The sequence below is a fragment of the Tachypleus tridentatus genome, chromosome 7 (assembly GCF_004210375.1).
Source record: "Tachypleus tridentatus isolate NWPU-2018 chromosome 7, ASM421037v1, whole genome shotgun sequence".
Classification (NCBI taxonomy): domain Eukaryota; kingdom Metazoa; phylum Arthropoda; class Merostomata; order Xiphosura; family Limulidae; genus Tachypleus; species Tachypleus tridentatus.
In genome coordinates this window covers 21,775,886-21,794,461 of record NC_134831.1, presented here as the reverse complement: position 1 = coordinate 21,794,461, position 18,576 = coordinate 21,775,886, and the positions used below count along the sequence as shown (strand labels likewise).

General features: G+C 30.3%; 1 protein-coding gene across 1 annotated transcript in view; it reads right to left on the bottom strand.

The window, feature by feature from the left end:
• LOC143255273 (uncharacterized) overlaps window positions 1-18,576 on the bottom strand; it is a 99,803-nt gene that overhangs the window by 4,623 nt on the left and 76,604 nt on the right. The window contains exons 36-48 of the mRNA XM_076510694.1: window positions 17,992-18,045; window positions 17,646-17,699; window positions 16,971-17,078; window positions 16,158-16,265; window positions 14,546-14,653; window positions 14,052-14,159; window positions 13,511-13,726; window positions 9,238-9,291; window positions 8,717-8,932; window positions 7,885-8,086; window positions 5,430-5,533; window positions 3,116-3,187; window positions 1,707-1,928 (exon numbers count right to left, since the gene is read on the bottom strand). Coding sequence (XP_076366809.1) covers window positions 1,707-1,928; window positions 3,116-3,187; window positions 5,430-5,533; window positions 7,885-8,086; window positions 8,717-8,932; window positions 9,238-9,291; window positions 13,511-13,726; window positions 14,052-14,159; window positions 14,546-14,653; window positions 16,158-16,265; window positions 16,971-17,078; window positions 17,646-17,699; window positions 17,992-18,045 — 1,626 coding nt within the window. The remainder of the gene's footprint in view (window positions 1-1,706; window positions 1,929-3,115; window positions 3,188-5,429; window positions 5,534-7,884; window positions 8,087-8,716; window positions 8,933-9,237; window positions 9,292-13,510; window positions 13,727-14,051; window positions 14,160-14,545; window positions 14,654-16,157; window positions 16,266-16,970; window positions 17,079-17,645; window positions 17,700-17,991; window positions 18,046-18,576) is intronic.

Here is an 18,576-nt window from a genome sequence, read left to right as displayed (position 1 = left end):
GGCTTGTAAAAAAATTGTCTATATATGTGTGGCAGATAAGTTAGCAAATTCAACAGAACAGTGGCTGGATGGAAGAAAGTAGAGGGATATTACAAATGGAGTTCAGTCAATCTGCATTAATGTCACAAATGAGAGATAAAATTATAGAAAAGCATCATAAATTTAAAAAAAATTATTCATATGGTGGGAAAAGACTTTACTGACTCGGTGAAGCGGTGAGCGGACCGCAGGGTTCACATTTCTAGTCCTGATTTCTCTAAGCGCGTTCCTTTGCCTGTGGTTTCGCTAGACAGTAGATAGGGACAGTGGGAACAGTTCCTTCATAGAACCCTTGCTCTTTTTTACAATGATATAGATGAAAGAATAGTCAATCAAGTACTTAAATTTGCAGATGATATTAAAGTCTTGAGTGTTGCTGGTTATGATAAGGATGCTACTGCTTTCCAAAAGAATTTAGATAATTTAATGAGTTGGGCAAATAAATAGCAGATTATTTTAATTATAATAAATACAAGATAATGCACAAGATATCATAATTTGAATTATATGTGTAATTTGGATGGGAATAACCTTAGCAGTGTCACAAAAGAAAGAGAAATTGGTATAACAGTTGATCAGTCTCTAAAGACAGACATAGTGGTAGGGCAAATAGGATTTTAAGTTGTATCTATAGAAATATTGAAAACAAGTCTAAAGAGGTCATAATTTCATTGTATAGATCTCTGGTTAGGCTACACTTGGAAAACTGTGTTCAGTCTTGGGCTCCTTACCTCAGGAAGAACATTGATTTGTTGGAAATGGTTCAGAGGAGAGTTGCTACAATGGTGCCTGGGATGGAGGGGTTTTCATATGAGGAAAGGTTGAAATCTCAAATAATTTTTAAAAAGAAAAAGGCAGTAAGAAGAGTCTGATTGAGGTGTTCGAGATTGTAAATGGAATTGATGCATTTTTTTTTCTTAATTAATGGTAAAAATAGATATATATTTTGGCAAGACATTTTATATTTCTAACAGGGTAGTGTTGGGTTCTGAAATGGGTTGCTTTAGGATGTTGTGTGAGTAGTAAAATTAAGTTAAGCTTGAGAGCAAGTTTGATAAGTACATGAATGATAAGGGCTGGCTTTATAATTTTTTAAATTTATTTATTAATACTTTTAATTTAGACAATGTAGCAGCTGAGATGGACCAATAGATCCCATGTTGTTCCAAAGTATCATATTAAATACTCATTCAAATATAATTCATTCTAAAATTACATACAATAATCAATATTTATGTTACATTTCTACTTAAAACAATGGGTGTCTAAAATGAAAGAGTTCAAACCTTGTTGTAAACTTTAATTATTTGCATCTTTTACAAAATAATATACAACTAACAGGACTTCCTATTGATATGGGTAAAAAAATTATAAAACAAGGTTAATATACATAAATCTAATGATGCTAATATTTCATATGATTTTTCTGGCTTATTCACATGGAAATTTTTCAGCATAAAGAAACTGCAGCTTACCAATGGTTGCATTTTCTAAAAAAAACATTTTAAACGAGTTGAAAAACTAACATGTATAGTGATGGTCAGTTGTTTTTTTTGTATTTTTCAAGTATAGACAAGAGTTAATACTCTATTGCTACCAAGAAGAAATACTATTTTGAAGTAATATATTTTTTTCTGTATTAAAATTATAAAGGAATACATTTTTACCTGACAGTCATCCTTGAGAGCCTTGTATGTAAACATAGGGTTACCCATGGCAGTTAGTTCTAAATCATTGTATGACATTAATTTGACAGCTCTATTCAAGTTATTTCGCTTAGCAAAATGATAAGCGATAGAGTTTTGGCAGTGGTAGGTAATATTCTGTACAGCTTTCTCACTGAAGAGTTGTAGGAAACTAAGTTGTATACGGTCAGCCTTGTAGGTAAACTAATAAGGCAAATTGATATCACATTTATTAAATTTTAGTTAGAAACTTATGAAAAATACAATTATCAAAACAAATCTATGTAACAATGTGTCACATCTTCATACATCAAAGAGAAACATTTCAATCATTTAAAAACATCTGATTCTTAAAACAAATTAGTCTTCTTAACAGAGTAAGTTATTTAATGCTTTACCTTATTTAAAAATACACTCTCAAACAATTGATTATCTTTAGAAAAAAACAAAATATAGGGTTACTTTTTCAGAACACAGTTACATTACTTAAAAAATAAAACTTTGTGCTACTTATTAAATTCCTAAAAACAGTACTTAGAACTTTTAAAACTAGATATCACTTATACCACATTAACAAGGAACTAGTATGAAAAAAAACATGAATGTAGCATTCACTATTCATTACAAGTGAAAGGCAATAAAAATAACATTATAATTAAAGACAATCTATGCACTTATTTTAGAACTTATGTACTGTGTCTGATTGTTTCATTATTCTTACTGATGGAAATGTTAGTAATTAACATTGCAGTCTACATATTATAATTTGAGTTCTAATTCACAGTGTAAAACACTCATATATGTACAATTTATGCACATGGTGCAAAAAGTCTGGAAAATGTTTTGCTTCTTGAACACTTTAATTTAATTTAGTTAAGCTCATAAAACAAGGCTTTACGTAATTAGTGATATTTTCTGCTGCTTACGATTTTTTTACAAATATCAACTAGCAAACAAGTCAAGTAAAGTGAAGAACCCACACAATGTCGTTTCTTAAAGGTGAAATATAATTATATATTTTGAACTCTTTCTTAAAACTTATTAGCAGCTAGGTAATTCTTTTTATGATTCTTGAGTGCCAACAAGTGTAAAAAAAATATTGTTTATTAAAACTTTTAAATATATGGTAGTTAAGTAATGAATATATTAAAACACAACATGTCTTTCTTAAGCAGAAACAAAAGTTTTCCAAATATGAAAAGTGTTTAAAGAATTGACAGTCTAGACAGTATTGATAAATAACATTTAAAAAACAAAATTATTAATATACACATATATACATTTTAAAATATGACACACAATATAAATAAAGTCAAACTTTCTGTTATCTAACTTATGTTGTTACCAAAAGCCTAAATATTCATCTTTAAAAATATTTGAGGCAAACTTACAGTAAATCCATTCTCCATTTCACTATACCATGTATAGCCTGATCTTCCTCTGTGGTGAGTGTCTTTAGGAATCTGAAATAGATTAGAAAGAGCTATCAAGATATGTAAGAATATCAGTTATATTCATGTATATTAGATATTTGATGGGCTTAAAACAATCTAAGAAAGTATTTTAACAGTATCAATCTTTCTGAAGACAAAGATAATTTTTGTTCAAGTAAAAAAAAAAATTCCTTTTCAGTGTAATAATATATTACTAATAATTTAGATATTTGTAATGTGGCTAAAAATGAAAGATTATATTAGTGTTTTACAGATCTGTCTGATATCTGTGTACCATGAGAATGTTTACCATGAAAACAAAATTTTATAATAATGTTTTATTTATAATATCTTTGACATCTATTTTTCTAATTTCATACTTTTCTTTATGTCAAGAACCTTTAAACTAGTCATTCAAGTGACTAAACAAGAACAAAACTGTTGTCTCTTTAGTTAGTTTGTCATTAAGACCAAAACTACATAGTGAGCTATCACTGATGTCCCTACTACAGTTATCAAAATCAGAATTTCAGAATTCTAATTTATGAGGTTTATCAGTGAGCCAGAAGGGAAAGGACTAATTCTGTTGTAAAGATAAATTTTTATTTTTAGTTTAGTAATATGATTGTTCACAATAATACACACATATCTAATCTCATTCTTCCAAACTCTAGAAATTTTAAATATAATAAAGGGGCCATGCAACACTTATATTTTGAAAAAAATCTCTTTGTAATAAGGTATTTTCTTTCAAATTCCCTTTTCAGTCATTTTGGTGGCTAGCAATGTTTTGCCATTCACACACAGAAAATATTTTCTACATCTTTCTGTACTCTTATTTTTTTAAAATACTCACTGCTTTTACCATCTAATTAGCAGATATGAAAACAAAATTCCTTCCTGTATCAGTACAACAATCTCAGTTTAGTGCACAGTCAAGCCTATTTCACATAAAAGGGTAACCTGAACATTACTTTCATACGTCTATAATCTTACTGAATAAGTAAAACTTACCAAGAGGAAAAATACTGTTTTATCAAATTATTTACACTCATTGAAGCAAACAGACTGGACACTTAAAATTAAACAAAGACTATCAATTAATATGTTCTTCAGAAGTACTGAAATCTTATCTTTACCTAGATATATTTGCCACACTAAAATAAGAATTTTTTGCTCTTTTCTGGCTCAGCAGTAAGCACGAGATCATAACACAGATAACCCACTGTGAAGTTTTGCACTTCAACAAGAACAGAAAACTTCTCACTTCAAAATGATGTCATTACATTTGAAACAATTTTAACTTGAAGATAAGAATAGTGCAACTAAATATATAAATTGACTTTATTCCCAAACAGATTGAAAGAAACATCACTACCATATTCAGTCAATCAATACATAAGAATATGTTGTACCACCTGACACAAAAAAGTTAACAGTCAATAGATAAACAACTCAAACCTCAAGATTGAGAATACTAAGAAAGAATAATAAACTCAGTATCTATGCAAATAAATTGCACATGTCCAAATTTTACACATATATACCATTGTTTATTTCAAGGAAGACAAAAATTAAAATTGATCCATAAATTCTGAAAGAGATACTTAACTTACACCGATCATAACAGATAAAGTAAAAATATTTTAAAATATTTATTACAGATTTATGCTAAAATAAAGTATGAGTTGTTTGACTCAAATAAGCTTTACCCATGAAAGAGCATATCTGAACACTGTTGGAAGTTTTTAAAAAAAACAACATAAAGTACTGGACTGAAAAATCTTTTTTTACAAGTCTTAAAGATGTTTGGGAACAAACATAGATATACGTAAACAACCAATGTACTTATGATGTATCTAAGGCTGTGCAATGAAATATAAATAATGTTTTTATAAAACTTCAATAATTAAATGAGATATCCTAAACTATTCATTATGAAGTTTCTCATAAAATTACACAAGCTAAATCTAACTCAGTTTCTATATTATCACAAATTACATAATTATCATTGGTTTAATGTATAAAATAAAAGTTATATTATTTATGTATTAAACTGAATTAATATATAAAGCAGGAATGAAGATGAACAGTCAACTATTTGAAAGATCTTGATTTTTGAGTGAAAAATAACATTTATATAAAAGATGAAAATCCTAATGTTATGTGCTTTATCTGTTTTAAATCAAATTATGAGAGTATTCATAATAATATATTATGACTAAAGTGTGTATAATTTATATTAATAAAAAAATCAACATTATAGACGAACCTTATCAGGTTTGGGATAAACACATGTAGCTTTCTTCTCCATGTCACAATACACTTCAATAGAGTCTTTAGTGTCCCCTTGATTAGGATCAATCCAGTAGTTCCCTATATAAGAGAAATACAAATTATTATATGGTTTCAATTTACAATAATAAATTATATTTTAATATACATTCTTGTACAATTAACTTTGTATTCCCTGGGGTGTCAGTGATAAGTTTATAGTCCCATAACACAAAAATTTGGGTTTTGTGGCAAGCATAGCACTGTTAGCCCATTTTGTATCTGAGTGCTTAATTTAATTAAGGCAGGGTTCTAACAGTTTTATAACTGATAAAAGTACTAAGATAAAGCCAGTTAATTTGTAAAAAAAATGACTGGTACAGAAACATTACGAATAATTATTTCTTTCGTGCCAGAAAATAAGATTTTATGATGGGAGCAAGCTAAGAAATAGTCCTATTTGTTTATAGAAGGATCAAAATCGAGATAACTGGTTAACTCTGTGTACAAAAAAATGAAAACAAAAAAAAATGTAAAAATATCAACCAATCCAATGTAACTACAAAAAACAAAATACATATTTTTGTGGACACTGAAATTTTCATCAACAACATAACAAGGATGTGGGTTACATCTCCAATGTGATCAAATAAAGAGAATATTCTGAGGGTTTAAAATTATTGAAAAGATGAATAAAAAAAACATCCAACAAATGAAGACAAGTTCATATTTAAATCCACACTTTCATAAATATTTTAAATTTGAGTTTAAATTACAAGAAAAATCACTTATCATTCAATATTTCTGTGGCCAAACATGACATTTGTTTAGAGATAGAGGAAAATTTTATTTAGAGAAGAAAACAACATATCTATATAACAACAGATAAATGTTTTTTTGGGAACAATAAAAATCTTCAATACATTCAAACACTATTCTCAAATCAGAGAATACTTTATCAACTACAGTTCTTCAAATCTGACAAACATTGAAATTACTGACAGAATAGTTTCCAAATGTTTCTAAAGACTCGAATAAGTCTAATATAAAATTATTGATCAGGTCCATGTGTACACCTTCAGATGTTGAAAATATTTTTCAAGATTATTTATGCACCAAACAGTTTATAAGTCCATGATTTTTGTTTGTTACAGGGTTGCTAATGATGCAATGTTTAGATCTCTCCTGTAGTGGGCAGTATAATGACAAGTGGGAACAGTTATTTGAGGTTTCAGTGGTTACAAGCTCTAATATGATTTGGTAAACAATACAAATATTTTTATCAGTTACCAATAATCTATACCTAATTTTAAACATTATAAGTGGAAAACACTTCCAGCCAATTGACATTCTTAATGCAGCTTTATGCACTTAAACTTGTAATACTACACCTTTACTTTACCGAACTGGTCTATTAATCCACAAGTAATGGTTAAAGAAGTGCATCATACTTAATGGGAGCTAAGTTGAGAAGTTTTGAACATTTACTGGTTAAAATATATCTGGTTAACCTACAAAATAAAAACATAGTTTCTTTTGGAACACCTATCATAAAGAGACATTTAATATTTTGGTAAAGTAATAAAAAAATTGTGTGTTTACTTAAATTAAAGAAACTTGCACATTTTACAGGATGTAAAATACCAGTTGGCCTTTGAACTATTAGGAAAAAAAATCACTAAATACAAATTTATTAACTGTTTACAGTATGTACTAGCAGTATTTTAAAACTGTATGTTTTCATTTTATTCATGTCTTGTAAAGTTAAAAAGCAAATGAATAACATAACTTTTAAATATATACGACTGTTTCAGTTTAACTTTAATACAAGTATTAATATTTAGATAGTTCATATAGATCAGTTGTCATATTTGGTTATTTTTAGAAACAATATTTTATGGTAAGTTTGTTTAGGTAAGTGATACAAGTTATAAATTATGTGGTCATCTTTTATGAATTAATGACTGTTTACAACAATGAGATTATTGCATCAGAATAACTTTGTACAGCATGGAGGTTCTAGACTTCTGTTGAGGTATAAATATAATCAAAAATCATTATTTAATTCCAGTTCTATAATGCTTGATTGAAAATTTAATAATAAAAACTGTATAGTGACAATTTCTAAAGTGAAATTATCATAGACTGTATTGTAATAACACAGTAGACAAAAAAAAACAATTCAACTTGTCAACTGTGTTCTAAAGTACCTGAACCAAGCTGTGTGGACTTTGATGAAAAAGAGAATTATTTAAAGATACAACTGTGGTAATCAACATTGTAATGAACATTTTTATATATGTTTGAACTGTATTTAATATATATTATTTAAAAAAAAAACGTAAACTATATTGCTGTTTGTTTATACCTGGAATTTATTATCAACAAGGTATAGACACCTACTGTAAAGAGTACAAGCTTGACAAGAAAAATAACACAAGTATGACACTTACCACTTGGAAGATCTGCTCTAGTAATAGCCAGATCTTTACAAGTCTTAGCTGGAGCATTTTTGTTACCATTTGGTTTTCGGTACTGTTCATACTCTTCAATTAACCTGTCATAAAATTCAAAAACCAATTTTTTCTTTTCTTCAACAGGTGTGTCTGGTGAGAAGAGTTTTTCTGGTTCATCTCCCAACAGTGGATCTGGTCCCTAGCAAAACAGTAACACTCATCAAGAAAAATCCTTACAAACCTAAAATTTATCAGAACACTGCAAGACAGACACAATCTTAACTGCATAAAGTACAAATAGAGTTAAAAAAAACTATCTGATTACATTATCTCCAATTTCAAATCTGGTGAATTTTTATTTGTATCTACTCTGCATTCTAACCCAGTATCAATATGTACCTACTTTGAAGTCTTACCTAATTTTAATGTGTATCTAATCTGTATTATAACTCGATTTCAATACACAATTATTCTGTATTTTTACCCAGTTTCAGTGTGTACCTACTATGCATTATTACCCACTTTGAATTAGGACTATATTTTTGGAATATCTATCTGCATCCATAGGTATTACACAAAAAATAATTTAGAAGTATTATGTTTATTACTACTTCCTGATAATTAAGAACAGGACTAAACTAAAACAACTAAACGTTCTGAAAAAAAACAACAACAGCACATTAATAAAATACATTGTGGGAAGTAAGAAAAATCGAAGGTGAAAATAACAACCACACTTGTTGAGAAACGTTGTTTGAATTGCATGTGTTGAATTTGTGAAGTTAAATCAAGTATTGGTGACCACAAAGAGCAGCTACAAAGTATTTACCTTAACCTGTCCTTGACTGAGAAGAGCAGCAAGAGCACTTGCATCATATCCAAAAGAATCACCAGGTGGTCCTGGTGGACCTGGAGGTCCCGGTGGACCTACAGGACCTTCTCGACCGGCATCTCCTGATATACCTCTTGGGCCAGGTGGTCCCATTGGACCTGAAGGCCCTGGTTGACCATCTCTACCTTGAGGGCCCTTAGGACCTGAAGGTCCCTGGTTTTGAAAAATAAGAAGTGCATCAATATTTTTTTTCTACACATTCAAAAGTTCCTACATTTATTTACAATAAAGCAAGTATTTTCAGGACATGCTTAAATATATTTTGAGGTACATGTACTTGGATTATAACTATTTCTAACATATGCTATTTTAAGAAAGAAACCCAGCAAAGAAATATGCTGAAATGTCAAAAGCATACATATTTATGTACATATAAAGCACTTAGTTAAAGCAAATTTGTCAAAATAATCAAAAAGCTAGTGAATATTTTTATTAAAATTAATAATAAACAATCTTACCTCCATACCAGGAAGGCCTGGTGGACCCGTCATTCCTTTGTCTCCTGGAGGACCCTAATTGTAATAAGAAAAAAAAAATCAGTTTCAATCATAATGCACCTTTAAAGATGTAAAACCAAACAACACTTTATTCAGTATTACCTTTGTTGAGCTCTAAAACCTTGAGTGTTACATGCAATGAATATGATGGAGGTGTGCCATCCAGTTAACTTTCAGCTATCAATCATTTGTATTCTTAATACCTTTAGTAATTAGTACTACATAGAGGGAGTAAAAATGTTTTACTGCATCATGAACACAATACAACAGTTTGCAACTAAGATTTACTTCAAAACTGTATCAATGTGTCAAATGATGGCAAATACTGTTTCATTTTTCAAAGTAAGCCTCAAAACACCTGAAATCAATAATAAATACAATGATGCCATCTGTTGTGCTGGTATACAACAACATCTCAATACCACAAAGGGTGATTAAAATTTATGAAATGTTGTGCTATCTATTAAATGGAATCAGAAACAAATATCCACAAAAAAAATTAACACTCTGGGTTTTCAAGATTCAGACAATTACAAAAACAACTATCGCATGTGCAACAACCATTTCTTCATAGTAGAACACAATTTCAAGTAAAAAAGTACTCTCCTCTTGACAAGAATACTACTTTCATTTGAACTGTGCACGAGGGTTTGACTACATGGTTATTGGTTTAATTTTTAAATGTAATACAAAATCTAGAGTCTCTAAAAACTATTACTTTTCTTTTAATGAAGGGTAGTTATTTTAATATATAAAAACATAACTGTTTATATCTGTAAAATTTACACACACACTCATATATGAAAATTTTGAGGTCTGTACATTATAATCATTTTGATGAGATGATTTATGTACAACTAAAAATCATTTACATAAAACACAATCAAAACACTCTTCCCATGCAGTACTTCTCAGAAAAAAAATTTCTTTTTAGAAAATGTTCATTTTTCTACAGTTGTTTATATTGCAGTAAAAATACCATGATTATTATTAATTCTCATAAACAGCCACCCATAGTGCAGTGTTCTGCTAGTAACATAAATGTTGACCTGTCAAACTGTTGGTAATGACAGATTTTTTCACTCTGTTTTAATGAAAAGCATTAGCGTAGAAACAGAAGTATTAAGTAAGAATTATTTCTTTCTTCTATAAAACGTAAAATTCACTTTTAAAAACACAATAATCAGTTTTACTATAAGCCTCATGCTTATGTATTTAAACAGCATAGAAAAAAATGTGGAAATATGTACCTCAATTATTATCCACTGAATTTGTTAGCACACTTAGTTTCAGTGGTAGTGATTCACAGTTTAGATCAAACAGAAACAATCAATTAGACAAACAAACATTGAAAATATATAAGTTATTCACTCATAGCATTTAGGGAATCACTTCACCATCATACATAACATTTTTTAATTACCTGTACAAATTTTGTGCTGAAAAGGAAGAGTTAAGATGATATTGTAAGATCACAATTTCTTAAATTTGTTGGCTTGATTTTATGTAAATATGCAAGTTACAAATATACATATTTTTTTCCTCTTAGAACAAAATGAAAAGAATAATTTCCATTGATAGTTAAAAAGAATGTTAGAATGGGATCCTTGAGGAATGGTAAAGGAAAGCTAGTATCTGATAATTATGAGATGGTGGATTGTTAAATTTTGTTTTTTCTTTGGTTTTTGCTAATAAATATTTAAGCAGTATTTCACATCTTGAACAGTTGGTAAAAGGAAATGAGATCAAACAAGATGACTGCATTAATTCTAAGCAGGGGTGAAGGAAAAATTGAAAAAAAACAATAAGTCTCCTGGTCCAGATAATATTTTCCCAAGGGTTTTAAAGGAGGTTAAAGAATGGACATGTGAATGATTTACTTTTTTTTTTTGTCAGTCCTTGAATAGTGGGCATGTACCAGAGGACTGAAAGATAGTTAATGTAACTTCTCTTTTCCAGGAAGGTGATAAAAATTGTCCCAATAATTATGAACCCAGATATTTTATATCAGATGTGGGAAAAGTTCAAAAAAGACTGGCCCGACATGGCCAAGTGGGTTAAGTCGTTCAACTTGTAATCCGAGGGTCGTGGGTTCGAATCCCCGTAGCACCAAACATGCTCGCCCTTTCAGCAGTGGGGGCATTAAAATGTGAAGGTCAATCCCACTATTCGTTGATAAAAGGGTAGCCCAAGAGTTGGCGGTCAGTGGTGACGTCTAGCTGCCTTCCCTCTAGTTTTACACTGCTAAATTAGGGACAGCTAGCGCAGATAGCCCTCGTGTAGCTTTGCATGAAATTCAAAAACAAACAATCAAAAAGACTGCTAAAAGATTACTTACAAAAGTCATTTAATAAAGCTTAGAATTTTATTGGATAATCAATATGGTTTCAGAAAGGCAAAACCTTGCCTTACAAATCTTTTAACATTCTTTAAAAAGGTTACTTCTTATGTAGATGAGGGTAAGGGTGCAGTTTTGGTATACCTGAATTTTCAGAAGGCCTTTGATGAGATACCACATAAAAAGCTTGTAAAATAAAAGTTGTCTCTATAAATATGGGAGATAAGTTAGAAAATTTGATAGAAGGGTGGCTGGATAAAAAAATACAAAACTAAAGGTTATTACAAATGGAGTTCACTAAAACTGGATTAATGTCACAAGTGGGGTACCTCACAACTTATTCTTAGGACCATTTTTCTTTTTTATTTACATCAATAATATAGATGAAAGAACAGTCAAACAGTTACTTAAATTTGCAGATGATATTAAAGTCTTGGGTGTTGCTGGTTGTGAAGAGGATGCTGCTGCTTTCCAAAAGAATTTAGATTTAGTTAAGTGTGCAAATATATGCAAATGGTAGGGCAAAAAGGATTTTAGGTTATATCTACAGAAATATTGAATAAAAGTCTAAAGAGGTTATAATTTCATTGTACAGGCCAATGATTAGACTGCCTTTGGAATACTGTATTCAGTCTCGGGCTCCATACCTTAGGAAAGGCACTGATTTGTTGGAAAAGGTTCAGAGAAGGGTTACAAGAATGGTGACTGGGATGGAGGGATTGTCATATGAGGAGGCTAAAATCTCACAAATTGCTTTTCTTGAAAATAAATAATTAGGGGAAATTGTAATGATTTTGTTTGTTTGTTTTTGAGTTTTGTGCAAAACTACATGAGAGTTATCTGCACTAGCCATTTCTAATTTAGTAGTGTGAGACAAGAAAGAAATAAACTAGTCATCACTACCCACCACCAACTCTTGGGCTCCTCTTTTACCAAAGAATAGTGAGATTTACTGTCATATTATACTGCCTCCACACCTGAAAGGGCAAGCATGTTTGTTGTGATGGGGATTCAATCCTGAAATCCTCAGGTTAAGAGTTGAGCTCCCTAACCAGGGAATTGATAGTCTTGATGCACCATTATTTTTCATATTTAATAGTCAGAACAGTAGGACTAGAGCAAAAACGTACAATCTCTGGCAGGATAGAAGTCACCTTTAGCTAAGACAGTTTTATTTTTTTAAGAGGGTGATTAGCCTTTGGAATGGGTTGTCTTTGCATATTGTAAAGGCAGTAAATCTAAATTAATTTAAGCAAAAATTTGAGACATATGTGAATGATAGGGGCTAACTTTAAAGTTTTCTTTTCTGGTTTTAAATTTAGTTTTGTTTGTGAAACAGTAAAGTTGGACCAATAAGTCTCACATTGTCCTGAAACATTGTGTTAAAATATAATAGGTGTACTCTTTCCTTTCCTAGTCATGCTAAATGAAGTTTTAATAACAGAAAAACAACTGAATCAGTAAATGAAAGTTGTGATTTAAAATACTTCAAGTTTTTGGAATGAAATATTAAAAGATTAAATTACAAAATTAAAACAAAAAGTTAAAGATTTCACATTTTATACAGAAAGTCATGAATGTTATATTCTTATGCAAAATCTTAAAAGGTTTGTATATGATTTAGTTTAGAAAAGTAAAGCCCAAATGTATACATTCAGTATCAACAAGAACATTAAGATACCAATTAGAATATTTAGAAGACATCTGATTTGTCATTTAATGTTATTTATGTGAAGTATTTTCACAGATGTAGGTAAATCTATCAGTAGTATTCTAAATGGTAGGAAAAAAAGTAGTAATTAAACCAATAGTAAACATCTTTACTTTGTCATCATATTACTTAAATGTCAGAACATTTATTTAGTAGTAAATAAATAAGTAAAAAAAAAAGCTCACTGCTGGTCCTGGTAATCCTTGTAAACCAATGAGTCCTCTATGTCCTTTTGAGCCTTTCTCACCAACGAAACCACGCTCTCCTTTCATTCCTGGATTTCCTACAGGCCCAGGAGATCCACGAGTACCTTGAGGTCCAGTAACACCACGTGGACCAGGCTCACCTCGTTCTCCTTGACTACCTGTTGGACCAGTTGGTCCTGATGGTCCAGGAGGTCCCTGTGAAAATTGATATATTGTTAATGCTACTTGGCTTTATTTCTAAACTATAATAATAATTTATCCATAAAGAATAAAAATTTAAATTCTAGCTGCAAATTCTGGTTGATTTTTTTCTATGAATGAAAAAAAGATGTATCATTAATCAATATTTGTATTAAGTTTTTAAAATTAATTATTTTCATATGACAACTATTGCCAGTTTTCTCACTCTAATAAAACATCAGAAAAATTACAACTATAGAAGTCAGAAAAAAAAGTATTTTAAAGTGATTCCTGATAGTTATTTGATTATAATAATGTAACAACATAACTGACAACTTACCTGTTGTCCCTGTGGCCCAATAAGACCAGGTGGACCAGGTTCTCCTCTGGGACCTTTGTCTCCCGGTCGGCCAGAAATACCCGGTTGCCCTTCTTTTCCTGATCGACCCTAAAATATAAAAATGATACATAGTCACTTCTACATAAATAAACTAAAAAAGGACTAGGAAAAAGATTCTCACCTTCATAGTCACACAGAGAGTCGATTTCTTTAAATACATTATATAATAAACAAACACGTACTAAAAGTAAACTGTTCACATGAAACTTTTCCTAAAGTTCTATACAGTGATTTTACCTCAAAAGAATATTAACACAAGAGATGGCTGAAGGTTATGAAACTGCTGTTATTTATAAGATTGGTTTCTAAATAAAATTTGCTTTAAACACTTAAATATATATACATATGTATAGTTTGGTGGGAAATTCTTGTTACTCTCATTATGACAATTTAGGAGTTCAAACTCTTATTAGTACACCAGAGAATATTTTTACCTCTATTCCAGGTTCTCCAGGTGCTCCAGGAGGTCCAGGTGGACCTATTAGCCCTTGAGGTCCAAGAGGTCCATCAGATCCAGGAGTACCTTGTTCACCCCTCTCCCCCTGAAACAAATTTTCCCCACAGAATATAGCATAACTTTTAAAATAAACTCATAATTACTTAATCCATGCTGACTCAACAGTAAGCATGAAGGCTTATAATGCTAAAATTCAGGATTAAATTCCTGTAGTGGAACAGTCCAGGTTGCCTGCTATGAAGTTTTGCATTAATAATTGATATCATTACAAGCAATTCCTCACAAACATAATTTCTGAGAAATATCCATAACTTGCTAATACTCAACATTTAAATAAAATTACTTCCCTAGCAAATTATTTCCTGAATAATCATACCTAATATACTTTATGCTATATCCACATTTAGAAAGATTCATCAATGACCAGATTATAATTATGTTCTTCAAATATGATGAACACATTTTGTTTAAAGTTTTAAAAAATAACACCATGAACAAAACTTATAATATTACAGTATAATGATATTTTAAAATAACACTAAAATGGTAACAATAGAGTGAACATGTCTATTGAACTTGATACCTTAATTATACTAGTATAATCAATACTCATTAATTTTGTAAATCAAGACAAGTTTCTGTGGCAATTTTATTATTTTACGAAGTCAACGGCTGTGTAAAAATAATAGTTTATTTAAATGACTATTAATTTAACATTACCAATATTAATAAATAATTAACAACAGTAGGTATACAATAATCATGGAAAGTAACAATGAAGGTATTCAGGTCACTGAGTATGTTTTATGATAAATCTTTATTTAAAAAAAAATTAAATTTAGCAAACAGTTACAAACAGTGGTGATGGAATTAATTTGCAGCAATTAGCCTGAATCATACAAAAACTAAAGAAACGACACCATAAAAAATGTTCACCAAAAATGATATTCAGATATCTAAAAATTGAGGAACTCTGTACTGTACAGAATGAAATAAAAAGTAAGTTATAATCCTGATATTAGTAGCACATGTATAATAATAAAGCTTTAAAGTCTTTTACTTCCTATCCACCTACCACAAATGGAAGGATACAGATGAATTATGTACAAGTGATTAGTGATACTCAAGGATAAAAACGAGAATGGACTAACAATTCAAGAAGAAAAATTCTGCTGGGTCAGAGTTTCACATTAGTAATAATAAGGCTCTTCATTGCTGTTTGTTTATTCAAACTGAAATCTGATGGGAATTGAAATACAAGTTTTCAAAATGATACTCCTCTGACAAATTAAACATTCAATATGTATCCTTAATGCATTAAAAATGCATGTAATCCATCAACAACTAAGGACACAGTTCAACAAAGCATGCAATTTCATCCAGTTTTGATGATGCTTTTAAAACTGATGGTTATGAAAGCTGAAGATGAGCAGCTATTAAGAACTTGTGAGTCTGGTGACTGATAATATGAAGTTTGTTTTGAACTCACAGAAGGAAGTATCCATTTTTTGAATACAATTATTTGATAATGCTGACTGATACCCAGTACTACGAATTATTCAAGTCTACTTCCTCAGTTATGTACCAACCTGTGCACCTGTTCGGCCTGGAAGACCTCGAGGTCCTTGTAAACCTGGAAGTCCAGGAAGTCCTCTTTCTCCAGAAGGTCCAATAGGACCTGGGGGTCCAGCTGGTCCCTAATGATTAGACAAAAGTAAAAAAAACCAATAATTAAAAACTGGAAACAAAATGACTGAAGACATAATAAACAGCTATTCAGGTTCATCACATATTCTTTCCAAACTATTTCTGGCTTCTGTATTTCAGTTTCTCTTGTATTCTCTGTGAACAACTAATTTCATCCTTCTAAACCACTTACTGCTACCTGGCTTCTGCATCCTACTTTTCCTTAAATTTTTCATGAACGACTAATTCATATTTCTCAAGTTTGTTTCCAAGCATGAGAATAACAACAGAACTTTTCAACTTTATTGTATTGGCATTAATCACTGCTTTGAAAAAACAAGATTAAATTTTAGAAAATGTAACATTTTAACCCCTTTTATTTTTTTGGGATGTATGAATTAATGACTTCAAAGTATTAACTGATGTCAAATTTCTAAATACAAACCAAAACTTTTATTAGCATAAATGAAAAATATACAGGCATGTACATTTTGAGATTACATTTTCAGTAGTTGTTTGTTAATGTTTTAGTACTTGTGTAATTGGCTATATGAAACAACAATTATGATTGTTGACAATCAATGAAATTAATTACTTAAAATAACACAAAACAATGAAGTTAAATGATTAAGGTCTGAATTGGAGATAATGATGTAAAACACAAAAGTTTATTCCAATAATTTAAAATAGTTTAGTTTACTATTTGTCTTACTTACTGATGGCCCTTCTGATCCAGCTTCACCTTTAGGTCCTGGAAATCCTGGAAGACCTGGTTCACCTGAAGAACCAGGAACTCCAGCTCTACCCGTATCTCCTTGTGCTCCCTAAAACAGAACCAATTAAAATCATAAGAAGAGCCAAAGTTTTATCAACATCAAACTTAAATTTTAAGCTATAACTCTTTGAGTCGAAGAAGCCATGAAAGTAAAAGATGACACAATCTTTGTATCTTCATCTTGTAACTAATACATTATACATAAACCAACAAGACACAAATTAAAAGTAGATAAATAAGTTACATTCTTTATATTAACATGCAATTATCGACAAATGCAAATCTATAGAAGTATGATCAAAAGGTAAATTCTGAACAGTAAATTAGCTTTAATCCCTGAGTAATTTAAAATTACATGGTTTAGTTTAAATAAATATAATTTTATACACATGTGCATCTGAGCTGAATATTTTCATATATTCTTCTTCACTTTGGCTACATTTTCCTGATAATCCAATACCAAATGGTTTGTTTTTTACCATATAAAAGCAGGAAATAAAACACGAAAAACAAAACAAAAAAACATTCCATATTTTTGATAGCATGCTACCAATAGTTTGTTGCAGTGTTTATAATGTTCTCTTTTAAAACAAATATTCTTTCAGTTATCACATACCTTAATGCCTGCTATGCCTGGTATTCCAGCAGGTCCTGGGTTGCCTGGTTTACCCTGTTAAAAGTGAGAAATTATTATAACAGTTACCTTTCTGAATCATTGTAAGTCTTCACTGCTTTTATCAAAATGTCTTTTTACATCTACCAAAGAGCAAAAATTGAATACGTTTTTTGTTTTAACAGATCAGTGTGTAAATGAAAACCAACACATAAGTTTAGATTTGAAAACTCAATTACCATAATCAGTTTTAGTTGTATTTCATAAAAACAGGATTTATTGCAAGTATTGCTATTGAAATCCTAAGTATTAACATGTAATTTATAAGAAAAGTAAAATCCTCACTTACTTCAAGTCCAGGGTTTCCAGGTCTGCCAGGAGCACCAGGAAAACCTGTGTCTCCCTAAAAGAAACAAATGAGTAAAATATATTTCTGGAAACTTATCTTTCACTGAAACTTTAATAACAATGAATAACATGTGAAGCTAAATATAAGCAAATCATCATACTATTAGTAATGTGTGAATGTCAGAATGTTATTAGAACTAATTTCAAATACTTAATTCATAACCATATTAAGGTATAAGTTTGTATTCATTCCTGTTCTTTATAACACAAAAATATTGGCACATTTTAATACCTGCTAGCTGAAGTGTAGCACTAGTACAGTGGTTGAGTGTGTTATATCAACATGACTTTGTAATCTCACCACAATATTACAGCCAATGTTGTCATGTCTGATGATGCTTCGTATAATGACTATGAATATTGAAAATAGCCCTGCAGCATATTTTCTTGTTGCAAAAGGCTCTGTCATAAACCTGTTATGTTCAAAGCACATCCATAGTCTCTGGTTGCTTTCCATAAGTCCTCTAGTGTATGAGGATAACAATTACCACCACCAGTTTCAATAACCTGATAACAGAAATCCACT